The 15,180-nt window shown below is 54.8% G+C and overlaps 7 protein-coding genes and 1 non-coding gene across 8 annotated transcripts; 3 read left to right on the top strand and 5 right to left on the bottom strand.

Moving 5' to 3' along the window:
* The first annotated feature begins 244 nt into the window (after window positions 1-244).
* Window positions 245-3,843, top strand: LY79DRAFT_546282 (uncharacterized protein). Its single transcript, XM_060557221.1, has one exon. The coding sequence runs from the start codon at window positions 647-649 to the stop codon at window positions 3,650-3,652; it is 3,006 nt and encodes a 1,001-aa protein (XP_060416841.1). The 5' UTR covers window positions 245-646; the 3' UTR covers window positions 3,653-3,843.
* A 594-nt stretch (window positions 3,844-4,437) lies between these two features.
* On the bottom strand, window positions 4,438-4,984 carry LY79DRAFT_667812 (bola-like protein; the record flags this gene model as incomplete). Its single annotated transcript, XM_060563441.1, has 3 exons — window positions 4,438-4,636; window positions 4,717-4,823; window positions 4,886-4,984. The coding sequence occupies 3 exons, from the start codon at window positions 4,982-4,984 to the stop codon at window positions 4,438-4,440; spliced, it is 405 nt and encodes a 134-aa protein (XP_060416840.1).
* A 1,373-nt stretch (window positions 4,985-6,357) lies between these two features.
* LY79DRAFT_94806 (uncharacterized protein) lies at window positions 6,358-7,079 on the bottom strand. Its single transcript, XM_060565239.1, has one exon. It carries the CDS (start codon window positions 6,900-6,902, stop codon window positions 6,450-6,452), a length of 453 nt encoding a protein of 150 aa, XP_060416839.1. The 5' UTR covers window positions 6,903-7,079; the 3' UTR covers window positions 6,358-6,449.
* A 363-nt stretch (window positions 7,080-7,442) lies between these two features.
* On the top strand, window positions 7,443-9,357 carry LY79DRAFT_667811 (AMP-binding enzyme; the record flags this gene model as incomplete). The annotated part of the gene is made up of 3 exons (XM_060563440.1): window positions 7,443-7,671; window positions 7,779-8,074; window positions 8,134-9,357. The coding sequence occupies 3 exons, from the start codon at window positions 7,443-7,445 to the stop codon at window positions 9,355-9,357; spliced, it is 1,749 nt and encodes a 582-aa protein (XP_060416838.1).
* Window positions 9,358-9,921: 564 nt separating this feature from the next.
* Window positions 9,922-10,812, bottom strand: LY79DRAFT_510332 (eukaryotic initiation factor 4E; the record flags this gene model as incomplete). Its single annotated transcript, XM_060554153.1, has 3 exons — window positions 9,922-10,410; window positions 10,475-10,546; window positions 10,600-10,812. 3 exons carry the CDS (start codon window positions 10,810-10,812, stop codon window positions 9,922-9,924), a joined length of 774 nt encoding a protein of 257 aa, XP_060416837.1.
* Window positions 10,813-12,276: 1,464 nt separating this feature from the next.
* Window positions 12,277-12,913, bottom strand: LY79DRAFT_94837 (uncharacterized protein). Its single transcript, XM_060565240.1, has one exon. The coding sequence runs from the start codon at window positions 12,725-12,727 to the stop codon at window positions 12,389-12,391; it is 339 nt and encodes a 112-aa protein (XP_060416836.1). The 5' UTR covers window positions 12,728-12,913; the 3' UTR covers window positions 12,277-12,388.
* Window positions 12,914-13,206: 293 nt separating this feature from the next.
* LY79DRAFT_667809 (uncharacterized protein) lies at window positions 13,207-14,462 on the top strand (the record flags this gene model as incomplete). The annotated part of the gene is made up of 2 exons (XM_060563439.1): window positions 13,207-13,660; window positions 13,720-14,462. 2 exons carry the CDS (start codon window positions 13,207-13,209, stop codon window positions 14,460-14,462), a joined length of 1,197 nt encoding a protein of 398 aa, XP_060416835.1.
* Window positions 14,463-15,068: 606 nt separating this feature from the next.
* On the bottom strand, window positions 15,069-15,149 carry LY79DRAFT_t72. The gene has a single exon. It is a non-coding gene; the product is annotated as a tRNA-Gly (tRNA).
* Between the last annotated feature and the right edge of the window lie 31 nt (window positions 15,150-15,180).

The raw sequence follows: 15,180 nt of genomic DNA, 5'->3' as shown, positions 1-15,180 counted from the left end.
TACAGCTGTTACAATGCATGTGGATGTACAGGTAGGTTTAGGTAGGCATTTGAGGTACTTTACCAGGTACCCGTTTCCGTCCCGACGCCATACCTAGGTAGGTAGTCAGACGGCAGACCAGTCCGCCACCTCAGATGCCGAAGCTTGGACCAGCTCTCCCCTCCAGTCGGTCAGTCAATCAGCCAGCCAGTTAAGATTAAGACGCTCCCCCTCCCCCCAGCCCACTCTCTAAACTCACTTTCGGCTTGAAGAGAGAGAACAGAACCCCGCAATTGCTGCCAGTTTACTCAGATGGAACCCCGGCAGCACCAACAAAAAAAAAAAACGCGTCCGAGCCCCTCGGTATCTAGCTAGGTACGTACCTACCTGACCGCGTCGCTACGATCGGCATTCCGACATCTGGATATTTCTCAAATTCACAGCAAACATTGCGATTGCTCGACTCTGTTGCGACCTTACCTGACCTCCGACCGGAAAGCTCGCCTAGTGCTGCCGTGGTTTTCCTCATCATACCTTTATTTCTTGACCCTTTCAACACCTGGTCACTCAATCCAAACACACCACCCACTCCCATTTCCCGTTACACCGTCTACCAACCTTTGAATGCAGGACTTCACAAAACCACCTCACCGCTGCGACCCCTGTCATGGCCGTTATGGCTAGTCCAACAAGCAGTTCAGATGCGTCTGACTCTTCGAACCCCTTTGGTATTCTCAAAGATGCCCCCATCCCCCAGAAGTTCACGGTAATACCAAAGAACCAGAACGCACTCCTCGAACGTAAGGATTCTTGGATTGCAGCCCTGAACCAAGACTCTCGAAAGGGAGCAGTCAATGTTCCACCAAATGTCCTTGAGACCGTCAAATACTTCCACACTTCCCGCACACTTCCGTCTGCTGCTCAAAAGCCGAATGTGGAAGGCCCTAGTGGACCGCTTGAAGCAGAAGCAGAGCCGGCAGCTCCATCAGCACCAACCCAAAAGAAAGAAGATGGAGCTAGCCTGAACTCCAGCCCAGGAATTCCCGTCAGCTCGTGGCCAGAGTCTCTCCCTCCATCTCCCCATACTGCAAGACAACACCTCACACTGTCTCCGGCACCGTCCATCAAATCGCAGATTGTGACAGAACGCCGGTCTGGCCCTTCGAGTGTTGCTTCTCAATCTCCTCCGCCAGACCGACCGAGCAGTCCTCAGATCGCGTCTTCGCCGCCCATACAGCCAGCCTCTGAGCGGCACATAGCGCCCTTGGCTGGGTCTAAACGTCGCCCGTTGGAGGCTTTCCCGTCAAGCAGCGCTGGTCTGGAAGACGAGTTGGAAACAGCCATCCCTGATGCCCTTGTTGAAGCAACGCCTCCTATCAATCGAATGGCCGCACGCGTGGCGACGGCGTCACAGGCTGTTACAAGTCCACCTTGTGGCCAGGGAAGCATGGTTCCATCCACTTATAGTGACGTAAAGAGCCCCGAAGAGAAGGCGAAAGCTCCCAATAAGAGGCGCTGTCAGGGTATGAAAGTGATCGTATTTAGTTCAACCCCCGAAGAGCAGCCAAAAGAGAGCAGCAATTGCAGCAAGACTCCTGCTCGACCTGCGATACCACTTGCAGCTCCTCTGCAGGAACCTTCATCGACAGCTTCAGCGTCCCCAATCGCAGCGGCGCTTCCCAAGACTGACAAGCAGCACTCTCTGAGAACACCTCGGAATGTCGAGGCTTCTAATGGCCAACAAGCCGGCGCCACCCCACGCCCAGTTTCACCCGCTTCAGGACCAGCTCACGATTCCGAAGACCATGTTATGACAGGGACTAACACTGTCCCGGAAGCGCGTCGAGCGATGCCGAATGATGGCAGCTTCGACCAGCCGGCACAAAGCTCACGTTGTCAAGATATAATCTCGTATCTAGACCACGAGTGGAACGCAGAGAACCTTGACTGGCTTCCGCCAAAGCTGCAACATTTCCGGTCGGCTCTTACAGCTCGCAGCCTCGAAAACTTGCAGAAAATCACCAGCTTGGCCATCAAAAACGGCACCAGACTTTCACGACTGTGGTCCGAACCTGATGGTCTTCTCTATCGCTCGGCTCAGCAGCAAACAAATGGCAAACTCAATTTTCCTGAAGAACTAGTTCACATGACACTTGATCTCTACGGGACGGAGATGGCAGGAATAGAGGGTCACCCGGCAAGGGGCCCAGAGGAAGTTCTTAAGGGGCCCTCTCGGCTAACTAGTCGACACGAGGTCGCAACTCAGGCGAGAACCACAAACCCCTCACCCTCCGCGTTATCGGCTGTTGTTCAAGATCCACGGGATGCCCCCGCCAGCCCTCAAGTCACCAACAAGCACGAAAGACCCATCGAGACGCCCCCACGGCCTCCACGAGAGGTGGTTGCCAAGACCTTTGCACAGGATCCCTTGGAAGCTTTCCGCAACGCCTACCCTTCCTATTCAGGGAGTACTGGCGACTTTGTCAAAGCATGTCTAACTATCAAAGACCTTCGTCGAAAGCTCCTGCTCCCCAAGTGGCTCTATGATGACTTCATCCGAGCCTTTGTGGATGGCTTCATCCCCTATATTGAAACCTTGGACGACGACGAAGCTCCACTCTCGGCTTATCAGTGGTATGTTGAGTATGTGGATAGCCCAGCCTTCCAAGGTGGCGTTGTGACGCGCGAGAACCTCCATCAAGTTTTTAGGGTGTATCACAACGCATATATGTCGGCAAAGGGTTCTCTTTCAGGTAAAACATCTGCGCATCCGGGAGTTGGACATAAGCCTTCGACCGAGACGACCGGGGTCAATCTTGAGAGGGGCCCCCAAACCAGAATTGCTCAGGTAGTCGAACCCAGGCCAGGGGTTCGACCAGAAGAACCTCAAAATTCGAACGCAACATCTACAGACCCATCACTTTTGCCGGACCAGCTATCACCTGCTGTCGCGCAAGAGGCAAAGAAGGGTATCATAAACGGCCGGCAATCCAGCATCGAAGCCAAGGATGACGACCTCTTGCCTATCGGGTCGCATGTTTCCCTCGCCAAACTAGATAAGGGCAAACAACGGATGTCAGTTAAGGAGGACCTAGTTGTGCGGGACGCTCCGGCATTAGCCCCGGCCATTCAGCGTCACAAGAACATCTTCTCGGGAGACCGAGAAGTCACGCATATCTCGAGTACCCCACGGCCTCGAACGGCAAACCCAGACGATGCCGGTTCCTCCAAAGATGAAAACCGCAGTCACAATGGTCGTACTGTCAGCAATACTACCCCCACCAGTCAGACGACCACCCGCAATTCGCTGCTGTCTGATGGGAGGCGTGTGTCTGCAGTGAAACTCCGGCAGAACGAGGTTATTGCGGAAACGCCCCCTCGAAGTTCGGCGGTTCCTGCCAAGATCGCGACACAGCACCCCGCAGTACGTCGAAGCCTGCCTGTATCATTCAGCTCCGCTACGCCCCCGGCTTCCATGCCGAGCATGGAAACGCAGCGGAGTGGCACGCCGAGGAGCACGTTCTCGGCTTCGACACAGGCTCACCGGGTCAAGAAGCCCAGGAACGAGACGGAGGAGGAGAGAAAAAAGCGCAAGATGATGGCCAAGCTCGAGAAAATGGCCAAGGAGGGACGGCTGGCGCCGCCGCTAAGCTCCATACCGCGAAAGTCATAGACTTGCATCGGGGGGAGGAGGAGGGGGGGGAACAGAAATTGATGAATCGTCTAAAGGACCGCCGCTTTAGCACAATATTCTTTATAGGCCTGCTTAGAGTTGTATGTAATGTGGTGGGAGACTTTTTTTTCTCTCTCTAAGGCTTCGTATGATACCCCCTTCACCTGTCGGCAATAGATATATATACAGAGTGTTTACCATACCAGCCTACCCAGTCTGCATGTGTGAAGGATTCATAGAACGCATCAATGCCTAATGGAGATGACGAGAACACAAGGTCCAAGATGAGAATCGGCAAGAAAACGGGAAACAGTTTAAGCTGCGAGCATAATCAATCAAAACTTTGTTTGGAGTGGATCTAGTTATGCTCTTCTTTTTTGTGACCGGCTCTCTGGAGAGGCTTAAGAAGTATCTATTGTCCCCGTAAGAAAAAACATGGTGCCATATCCAACGATGGCTTTCCGTCGTCGTATCCGAAGTCGTAAATGAGATGTCCAAAACGGTAAGGTTCGGTTTTCCGTAGCCCAGCAGCAAAAGCATAGCCCGACTCCGGTATAATGACATAAACACCCTTCCTCTCTCTCTCTCTCTCTCTTTCAAGTTCTCCGGTGGTTGCCCTGTCGGTTTCCCAGTATTCCGTCATGTCTTATTTTCCTACTGGAAAGGTCGTATGTCTCATATCGTGATTTGCTCCGAGGGGTTGTGCCCTCTTCGGGGAGTTTGGTTGGGTATATCGGTATCATGGTATTTTGTTGTCCAGTGATTTTTCTTCTTCCTTTTTTTTCTCAAGCCGAGTCTTCAGAGGACTGGGCCTCGGTCGCCTTCTTGGCATTTTGTCGCTCCTCCTCCTCAGGGGTGAGGGTCTTGAGCTGAAGGGCGTGAATGCCGCCCTCGCGGGCCATCTCCTCGCGGAGGAGGGCGTAGACCATACGGTGGCGGGCGGATTGCATCTTAGACCTAAAAGACTCCGAAGTGATAACAAGTCTGTGCAGCGATGGTGTTAGCTAACGATTTCAGACCCAATTGTAGACGGAAGGAGCAGTTGATCTGGGGTAGTCTCATACCTGAAGTGGGTTTCCTTGGAGGTGCTGCCAGCCATGGCCTTGTGGTGGCTGTGGAGGTGGGAGTCATTGTAGATTTCGAGGGTAGTGGGAGAGAAGGCGGCGGTCACCTAGGGAAACTGGGTTAGCAAGTCGGCCTTGGGGTCGTCGTATACCTCGAGGGGCATCATACCTTGGAGCGGATGGCGTCCTCGACGGGCGTGGCGGACGACATGGTTCCGAGAGGTCTGGCGGCACCGGCCGAGAAGCCGAGGGCGTATCTTCGCAACATTGGTGAGTGTGCTTGGGTTATTCCTCCGGTCAAACTACTCCCAATCCTGCCAACGAAGGGGCGGAATGTGTTCATAGGGGGTAGAAAAGGGGAGGAGAGAGAAAAGAAGGCGAGGGGGGGAGGAGCAAGTAGAAGTAGGTACGCGGCGGCTTGCGGGCTGCAATGCGGTGCGGCGGTAAAGGAGTTTGGGATGGAGGACGGTGTAGAAAAGCTGGACAGGGGAAGAATAAGAAAAGCTGACCTTGCTTCTGCTGCGTGATTGCGTGGTGCGGTATGGGTTTTGCCAGCCCAGCAACTTTTTTCGGTTTAGGTAGAGAAGGGGGAAAGGTACGGTGTGCGAAGTGTGACCCTGGAACTTGGGACCTGAGAGCGGAGCATGGATGATGTGGGATTGGGGGGGGGGGGTGGATGGGTGGGTGAGAGGATGCAGAATGAAGAAGCAAGCAGACAGGCAGGCAGGCAGGCGAATGACAAGCCAAGCAGCAGATTTTCCCACAGGCAAAAGAACGTTCGGTGTGTCGGTGAGAAAATGAAGAGAGCGGACATGCGGGACTGGCTTGGCAGGCAGCATGGCACATGTGGCCCCGGGCCAATCAGCGGGCCGGCGACCTTGTCTCTATCCTTCCGGTTGGGTAACCGGGTGGGATCCCACCACCGGGGGAGAAGTTCCAGCAGTGCAGTCCCAGCAGCGTGTATTACCTACCTGCAGTACGGAGTATAGCTACTTCTATTTACAGAGTATCTAGATGCCGTAGGTAAGGTACCTTGTATGTACCACGTCTTGCACGAAGGGGACAGCCAGCTCCAGGTCTGCGGGATGCACCTTGGCTTTTGCCATGTTGGCTTTTGTTCTGTTTTGTTCGCCGCACTTATTGGGTTGCTTTTTTTTTTCTTTCTTTTTTTCTTTTTTGCCACTGGTTGCAAAAGTTTGTATTCCGCCCCGCCTCTTGTAAGCAGGAGCGAGACGGAGATACCGGTAGATAGATATTACTCATTCATCGGCCGGCCAAGTTAGGTTTGCTTTTGCAGTATGGAAAATCAGCTACGCCCACCGCCCTTCTTGCTTCTTGTTCTTCTTCCTCTATGTAAGTTCAGAACCCAGAAACCTCTTCGACCCCATGTATTGGCCGTCTGTTAGCGCCGCGTTAGGCATGGCGGGCCAACTGGAACACCTAGAAGAACTGGAGAACCCCACGTACCACCTAACAACAACAACAATCAACAACGCATGGGCAAACCCGACACGCACCTCACGTTGTTTCGATGACTCTTCCGCCTAGCCCCCCTTGCCCATTCCTGCTCACCGCGTGTTTCCCCCCAACCCCCCGTCACCGCGCATCGCAAAGAGGAGCAAACACACGAGCGACACAGCAAAAAAGACTCCACTTTGGCCTCCTCTCAGTCTCACGCAAGGCACCATTAGATACCCGATCACAAGACACCCCATTCCAGAACATCCAGCTGTTCACTCGCAATGTCGCCAATGCATGCGGGCGGGGAAGATGAAGGACGCCCAGGCACTTTGTAAGGGGCACTTGAATGCGGTGACGTGTGGTATGGTAACATCAACATTCGGCAGCAGCAAAGGAAGAGGGTGCAGCAGAAGCACCATCACCACCACCTTACGGCCAAGATACCCAGGTACTTCTTTCTCCCTCCTGCGTGAGTTACCCAGGCGCTTTGCAATGGAGGGGCGGATAGGTAAACTACCGGTAGGTAGGCAGAGGCACCTCGTGGGAACTATTGGCCGCTTCCGAGCGGTCCCTGCCGCTAGCCAAAAGGCTACGTAGATTGGAACACGGACCAACGCAGCAACCGATGGGCATCCATTCCACGCCACGATGCTGCTGGATCCCAAACGCACTGAAGATTCGCAATCCAGTTTTCGATCGAGGCGCACACATACGGATAGCGCCATAATACTCAAGCCTGGTCTAGACTAATTACTGCGGCCCGGACAAGCCACACCCACGACCCAAGTTTTCCGTCCGGTCTTCGGCAAAATCCTCCCCGCGGCCCTGCAGGGAGAAGTCCGACCCAGGACCTGGCAGCAACCAACAAAAAAAAATTACCACACAACTCACTCGCACACCCAACGCTGCTGCACTGCATTTACCTGCCCGCCACTATCAAGATCCGAGAGTTGCCATCGAAGCCCGGGGTCCGTCCCCTCCCCAATATCCACTCCGTCCATCAACTCCGTGTTCCGATCCGTTTGATAATAACGCCATTGATAACGACGCATATCAACCCCCCCTCTCTCCCACACTTCATGTTGGCCTCCGGTTTGCGGAATGTAGCTAGACGGCCCGGCTGCTGTTGGTGCTGCCGAATATCCCCTTTCTCAGCCGCTCCCGCCATCCTCGCAGCTGCCGACGTCGCCTGTACAACTGCTCCCGCAAGCTCCCGTTCCGCATCACGATTCCTTGCTACTGCCCGCGCATTGCGAACCGCAAGAATGGCTTCCACCGCCTCGCTCCCAAAACTCCCCCTCTTCGAGGCCATCTCCCGGCACGACCCCGAGTCCACGGCCGTGGTCCACTCGCTATCCGGCCGCCGCTTCAGGTACGGTGAGCTCCTGGGCGACGTGCGCCGCGCGCGAGACAAGCTCCTGGACTCGGCGGGCAAGCGGGACCTCAATGGCGAGCGCATCGCCTTCTTGGTAGAGAACAGCTACGACTATGTAGGTAAGCCAAGTCGCAAGCCCCCGCTGTAGCCTCTAGGGCGCCCCCCCTCCCCTGGGTTATAAAGATGATGTAATGCGTGGCGGACCTGACATACGCATGCCTCCCAGTGACTCTCCTCGCTGCATTCGCTGCTCGCTCCATCGCGGTTCCTCTGTCTCCGGCCTTCCCCGCGGCCGAGCTCCAGTACATCCTAGACCAGAGTGAGGCGTCGCTGCTCGTGTCCTCGGCAAAGTTCGCAGCCAAGGCGAAGGAGGTGCTCTCAGCAAAGCTCGCCTCGAACCCTACGCAAGTCGAGCTGCAGAAGCACCACGGCGGCAGCGCGCATGAGCAAGTCGAGCTCGAGGACGCCGACGTGGGCGCCGCGGGCATGATGCTGTACACCTCGGGCACCACAAACAGACCGGTTCGTTACCCCACCAGACCTCCGTTCGCTGCCCCCGAGCGACGCTGATAATTCCTAAGAAAGGCGTCTTGCTCCCCCAGTCCGTCCTGACGGCGCAGTCCAAGTCTCTGATCGAGGCGTGGAACTACTCCCCCAAAGACCACCTCCTTCACGTCCTCCCCCTACACCACATCCACGGCACCGTCAACGCCGTCCTCACCCCCCTCCTCGCCGGGTCCACGATCGAGTTCATGTTTCCCTTCAACGCCGACGCCGTCTGGAAGCGCCTCGCCGCGCCCTTCATCGCCAACAACGGCGTCAACGACACCGATGGCGCCAACGGCACGCACGCCCTCCACAAGGAGAAGATCACATTCTTTACCGTCGTCCCGACGGTCTACTCCCGCCTCCTCGCGACCCACAAGGATCTGCCCCTCGACCCCGCCGAGCCGACCCGCGAGGCCGTCTCCCCGCGCCACATGCGCCTCGCCATCTCCGGCTCCGCCGCCCTGCCGACGCCCATCAAGGAGTCCTGGAAGACCCTCTCCAAGGGCAACGTCCTCCTCGAGCGCTACGGCATGACCGAGGTCGGCATGGCCCTCTCCTGCGGCCTCGACTTCGCCGACCGCGTCGACGGCAGCGTCGGCTGGCCCCTGCCCGGCGTCGAGGCTCGCCTCGTTGACACGGACGCGGGCGCCGTCATCCCCCCGGGTCAAGACGTCGACCCAGAAACCGGCCGCGAGCGCTCCGGCGAGATCCAGCTCCGCGGCCCCACGGTCTTCAAGGAGTACTGGCGCAACCCTGAGGCCACGGCCAAGGAGTTCGTTGAGGGGGAGGACGGCAAGGGCAGGTGGTTCAAGACGGGCGACATCGCCGTCCGCAGGCCCGTCCCGAACGCGGGCCTCAATGCGGCGCGATCCTCCTGGGCCAAGGGCGACATGTACTTCATCCAGGGCCGCAAGAGCGCCGACATCATCAAGACGGGCGGCGAAAAGGTCAGCGCCCTAGAGGTCGAGCGCGAGCTGCTCTCGCTGCCCGAGGTCGCCGAGGCCGCCGTCGTCGCCGTCCCTTCGGGCAAGTGGGGCTCCAAGGTCGGCGCCGTCGTCATCCTCAACACGGACGTCGTCCCCCACTGGTCCCCCATGGCCATGCGGAGGGCCCTCCGCGACCGCCTCGTCAACTACAAGATCCCCCAGGTTCTCAAGGTCGTCGACCACATCCCGCGCAACGCCATGGGCAAGATCAACAAGAAGCAGCTGGTTCAGGCCGTCTTCGAAGACCAGTTCAGCGGCGACGAGATGTAACAACAGTGATGCTGGAGAAGAATCCGCTGCAACATCATGCGGCGATGCTTTGTTTGAGTAAAGGGGCTTGCTTGTTGGAAGATCTGAGGCAGACGAAAAAAAGACACTAGATGAAATGTAATAGAGATACCCCTTCATCTTCGGAAAGGCACGGGCAGGGTAATTTGGCCTAAACCTAGGTATCTATTCCGGATATTCGTATCCGCCTATGTACTATCGATCATGACCGTCTAGAAGTTTTAAAAACCCCCATTGATCTCTTTTTTTTTCTCTTCTTAGCAACGCCTTCGTCAAGAGCTTCTAACACTATCATGAGAGAACCTTTTTCCGCCCCAGAAATGCGTTATCATTGATGCGTTAGCACTGCCCCGTTTTGATCCTCCACTGGCATCAGGCAACCAAAAAATAAAGAAGAAAGAAAAGGTCGGCTGAGAAATGCGACGAGGGATATCATGCGAGCGCGAGTCGGCCTCCTCAACGAATGAGGGGTCTAACAAGCTCGATATAATGCATTGGTATGCCTTGTATTGTGTGTGTTTTTTTTCCGAGGTTCAAATGCGTCTCTTAGACGGTGTGCTTGGCCTTCGCACGGCTACTTCCACTGTGCGCACTGTCGGTGTGGCCAGAGAACTCGACGACCTCATTGGGCGGTAGGTTCAGGATGTCCTTGAAGCGCTTGCCGATGTTCAAAAGAATGTCACGGCCCTTATCCTGAGAGCGGCCCTTGCCACCAGCCACATCACCGTCACCACGACCAGGAATGCTCTTTCCGATGGTACGAGTCCAGACACCAATACGGAAGAAAGCCTTGCGAACGTTGACAACGACGCCCATGACTTCTCCGTCATCCTCGCCCTCGAGAGTTTCGCCGATAGCGGCCAACATGACGTGGAGCCAGAGGTCATCAATGGGGACGCTGCGCTTCTCCTTGAACTGGTAGGACCACTTGCCACCATGCTTGTTCTGGGCATCCTCCCACTCGGGGCGAACGCCAGCCTTGAAGAGGTGGTAGTCGGACTTGAGCGCCAGTTCGGAGACAGGAGCGATGTTGTTCTGGAGGCCAATCAGTAAATGGAAGGAGAGATCGAGAGGGGGGGGGGAGGCGGGGTGTGCGTACATATACGCCCCAGAACTCCTCAACAGAGTTGAAAGTGATAACCTCCTTCAGGAGGTCGTTCCAGTTATCACCCTGCGCCAAGTTAGTATACAGTTCCTCACATGCCCGCAACTGGCCCAACTGACCTTGCCACTGGGGGGCTTGGTGAACCAGAGAGTCCACTTGTTCTGCAAAGGGTGCTTGACATTGAAGTTCTCCTTGTCGTGGAAGACGGTAACGGGCTTCTCGGCGTCGGTCTCCTTGATCTCGGACTTTTCACCACCATCGGGGGAGATGGGAATGGTGGAGAGGTCGACCTGCTGGTCGGCGTTCGTGGGTGTTTGCACAGAGGTCGCCATCGTGAGGGGCTTGTTGTGGTTTTGGAGATGTAGGGCTGATTACGGATCGGACCGATGAGGGGTAGAATTGGTAGAGACGCTGGTAGGAGCAGGCTCTAGAGAGAAGACGTTTGTCGATGTAAAATGGGCAGCCCAAGGGGGAATGTTGCCGATCGCGGTTGTAGGGTGGAAGAGGTGGAGCGCAGGAGGGTTCCGCTCGAAAGTGGCTGGATGCTGTAGGCTGTGACGACGGTTGCTCGCTTCACTGTCGAGAAAGTGCTGGAGGGGACGGCGATTGCTTCCTTCCAGAGATTCGAGTGTGGGGGGGGGAGATTCCGACGTTGCGCCAGGCAAAGTCAGCGAAGATCGGAAAGGGCGGGTTCGAGGAAGGTAAGAACGGATGGTGGTGTTCTTTTCTTAGGCAGAACTGACGACGAGGTCAAGATGGGGAGTTGCGAGGAGGATTGCGCTCAGCAGCAGAAAGCCAGAAGAGAGAGGTTAGTGCACCCACCAAGAGGGCGTTGCTGGTCGCAAAAAAATGCCCAAGCGGGCGGCCCTTGATCCGCCCAACAGAAGACGCCGGAAAAGTGGGGTTGGGTCGGACTGAGGTGAGGTGAGGTGAAGCCATTTTTTTGGGGCAAGTACAACCTTTGCTCAGCACGTAAAGAGGTAAAGCAGGTACCGCCTATCTACCGGTACCCAGCAAAATCCTCCCGGGGTATGGTTAGGGCGAAAGAAGCCCTCCGATGAAAACAGGCCCGGATCCGGGCGACAGTTGAGGCGAGAACGGAGGTGAGTCCAGCCTGACAGGGTTTGCGGGAGTTTACTACGTAAGCAACCCCAGTGGAGGTCTCGTGCTAGTGCTCGAATGACTGCGCATACCGACTGACAAACCTTGGTTATACAGTTAGATACAGTTAGTACCTACTTCAAACGCCGAGTCTTGTTGTTTACGTCCTTTTCGGTTCTCTACTAGCCGTGTCTGTGCACGACTCGGTCTTGGATGTCATCCGTTCAGTTTGGCCGTTTCCTCAACTGGCTGTCTGATCACCATTACCATTACGATGCCATGTTCATAACTGCGCGAAGAAGGGAAAACGGAGAGGGAAGCTTTGTGTTCCCCCGGGATGGAGTTACATCTAGAGGGCGGTTCGCCTGCCTGGTATAGACCTATACCCAATAAAGCACATGTCATTCGGGTAGGTAGTTTCTTACTTGTTTCCTTCCGTCTTAATTTTCCTCACAACTTTTTTACCGTCCCTCTCTCTCTCCCTCTCCGACATCAACCCTTCCCGAGTTGCCCGGGGTGTTCTCGGCCTGAACCAAGCGTCCTCTCCTGACCCCTTCCTCTGCCCCTTCCTACGCCAGAAGCTACGTGCCTGTTTCGAGATCACGCCTTTTTCAACCTCTGATGGCACGACGTGAGAGTTTTTTGAGGTTTAATGTTAGAGGACTTGTCCGATAGGCTATCCAGTATGCAATCTACACAAAATGCTCATTTCTTCAACCCCCATATCCCTTACGGCCCACACCTAGTCGCGAGTCAAACAACACGCAATCCTGGAGTCACTGAACACCCTCTTCTGCACTTGCAAAGTCAACGGAGTCGAGGTCGACCTTGGGTGAATGTTACTTGGTGGCATCCTCTGGACAAGAATACCCTGCTGGTTTCAGCCTGTACACCCTCGGCATATCCACATCGCCCGGGGTTATGTTGACCTCGTCCGAATGGGGTGGCTAATATTTGTATCAAGGGTGCTTTGTTGCTGATGAATTGTACCACGTGTGCTTTATTAAATGGTCTTACCCTTTCGAGCTTCTTTCGTTTTGATTTCGAAAGCAGGCTGAAAGCGCAGGGAGAAAGACCAGCCAGTCCCAATGGGAATTTGCCAATGGCCGTACATCCCCAAGCACGCATCAGGACCATTGTTTGCATCGCATGACAATTCAAGCGACCTTAGTCCCTTGATGCTAAATGGCACCCCATGAATGAACTCCACGCATCTCTCTATGGCACGGAAAGGCGAAGATTGTGGTATGTCCCTTGTTTTTGAAAGACTACAACAAAGCATGCATGCCAATAGATAGGCTATTGTCGAGAGCGTCAACATAACTCGCTTCAATAAGTTATCGACCAGATCAGAAAACTTTCATAAGCCAGAACATGTGCCGAATAAAAAATGATGGCAAGACATCAAGGTTGCTACTAGCGAAGATCAGAGCTACACTCTCTCGGCCAAGCAGCCCCCCAATCTATTGACACACGATAGTCACCTTACAACAATGCGGCTTTCGTCATAACTCCTCGACAAGATTTTGCAGAGATCCATACTATTCAGCATGCCGTTCATCAGACAACGTGGGCAAAGCGCAGCCCATGCCAGCCAGCAATTAGGAAACTCGGCAACCAAGCCAATGTCAGCGAAAGTGCTCATGGCCAAAGACTTGAAGGACCTGGGAGGCTTCTTTCCCAGTCGTCTTCCGCTTGAATGGGACCTCTCTGGCCACGGGCTCACCGACAAATTCTTTGCAGATCATTACGCTGCCTTCGTGTCGAATGTGAAGCTTCACGTTGACGACATGTTCAGGGTCGGTGGCCTTCCGCTCCAAGGGTCCGTCTGGGCGATTTCTACTGAACGCAAGAACCGCGACTTGGAGCATATCATCCGAGCGATTGCCCGGCCAAACCCCTCAGATCCGAACTCCTGGGATGAGTTGATGGTATGCAACGAGAAGCGCATGGCAGTGATGCGGGCGGTCTTCGTGAAGATTTACTCGGAACAACTGTTCTCCATGCAGCTCTTCGGGGCAGACGATACGCAAAGGCGAACACTCGTACGTCAGGATGAAGAGTTTATTGGGCATGAAGGTGAGTATGCATTCGACTTGAGGAGCACGTCGACAGCACCAAACTTAATTTTCTTCCAGGCTTCCGCCGATCGAAACTGAGAGCCACGACGGTGAGAATGATACTTGCTGAGACCCACGGTCTTCCGCCGCTATTCTGGGCTCAAGTAGACCAATTTGCCTGCAGGGTTTTCAAGCTCCTTCATCCCGTTCTGACTTGGGTCAGAATGACATGGCCTGAAAACGGAACCAATCCTTCGATCCGTTCAATCTTCCAGATGATACACAAGGACACGGCTTATGCAGCATGGCTTGCTGTCAATGTACGAATGTCACCCACTATCCTCAATTTCGACTGGAAACTCCCGGGCGAACGCTACCTCCCAAAACAGGTCGAGGTCTATCCGGAAGTGTACACGAGGCACCGACGCGAGGTGACAGAACGCGAGTCTAGCGAAGGATCCCGTTATGGGATGGCTCACCCGGGATGTAACAACCCCAACCCACCAGCGAGAACTGCCAGGGTCATGATATCGGTGGTGCCTCTTGTGCAGAGAATTAGTATTGTCGGCGGAGATAATGGCGAAGAACCGCTTGGTTTCCAGAAGGCAACTCTGATAGCACCCAGGGTTGTCTACTACCACGGACTCGACAACGACCAAGACGACGCGGCCCAGTTCAAGGAAGGTCCCCCGAGGTGCTCGACCAGGAGCTTCTTGGTGCGAGCGGTCTGCGTCTACTCCGGTTTCTGTATGGTGATATTGGTCATTGGTTCGCTAATCCGGCTGCCCTACTCCGAAAACTTCTGGAACTTGCTCAATTGAACGTATTTCGAGTCGCCCTGGTGTTGAGAGGGCTTCCACAGAGCTAAGTGATCACTACGCGTACCTGTCAACATACTGTTGACAATGAAGTAGTGGGGATTGTCCAGCAGTTCTGCACCGGTTCAAGGCACCATGGGCTAGATTGGAAAGGACCATGAGCGTCGACAGGTTATTCAGTATATGGAAAAAACGTCCAAATGGGTAGATTATAAAAACTGGGACAGCACAATCCCCCTAGCCAGAGATGTGCATGTGAGAGAAGTGCATTGATATGGAAGTTTCTCAGACTCCGAGGCTGGCATCGCCGAGTAGGGTATATGTGAGAAGAGGCAAGTTGGAAATCGAGAGTTTGATTGACGCGGTCGTCGCGGAAACACACATCGCAGTAGGGTCCGCCCGGAGCACCAGTAACTCATCTGTGGGCTCGTGTACACACTAGAAGAAAAGCCGCTGCTGCCAAGAAGAGTGGAAAATTTTGTAAACATAGCAGATAAGGGAGAAGCAGTTCACGTAGCTAATGGCAGCGATGTCAGACCTGTCGATAGGGACTACTTTTGTTTGAGTAATATCGCTGAGCACAGTAGTAGGCGGAAGCAAAAGTATTGATGCGCCGAGGGGGAATCGAACCCCCGGCTCCCCGACGCTGCTTGATGGCAACGGAGAATTTTACCACTAAACCATCGGCGCTGGTCGATGAATGTGAAGATCCAAGCCCAGT

The sequence above is a fragment of the Colletotrichum navitas genome, assembly GCF_030913465.1.
Source record: "Colletotrichum navitas strain CBS 125086 chromosome Unknown LY79scaffold_14, whole genome shotgun sequence".
NCBI lineage: Eukaryota > Fungi > Ascomycota > Sordariomycetes > Glomerellales > Glomerellaceae > Colletotrichum > Colletotrichum navitas.
This window is presented reverse-complemented; position numbering and strand designations above follow the sequence as displayed.

Coding starts and splice junctions, on each gene's coding strand:
- LY79DRAFT_546282 (XM_060557221.1), top strand. CDS start 647: ATGGCCGTTATGGCTAGTCCAACAAGCAGTTCAGATGCGTCTGACTCT.
- LY79DRAFT_94806 (XM_060565239.1), bottom strand. CDS start 6,902: ATGGCGCTATCCGTATGTGTGCGCCTCGATCGAAAACTGGATTGCGAA.
- LY79DRAFT_94837 (XM_060565240.1), bottom strand. CDS start 12,727: ATGCAAACAATGGTCCTGATGCGTGCTTGGGGATGTACGGCCATTGGC.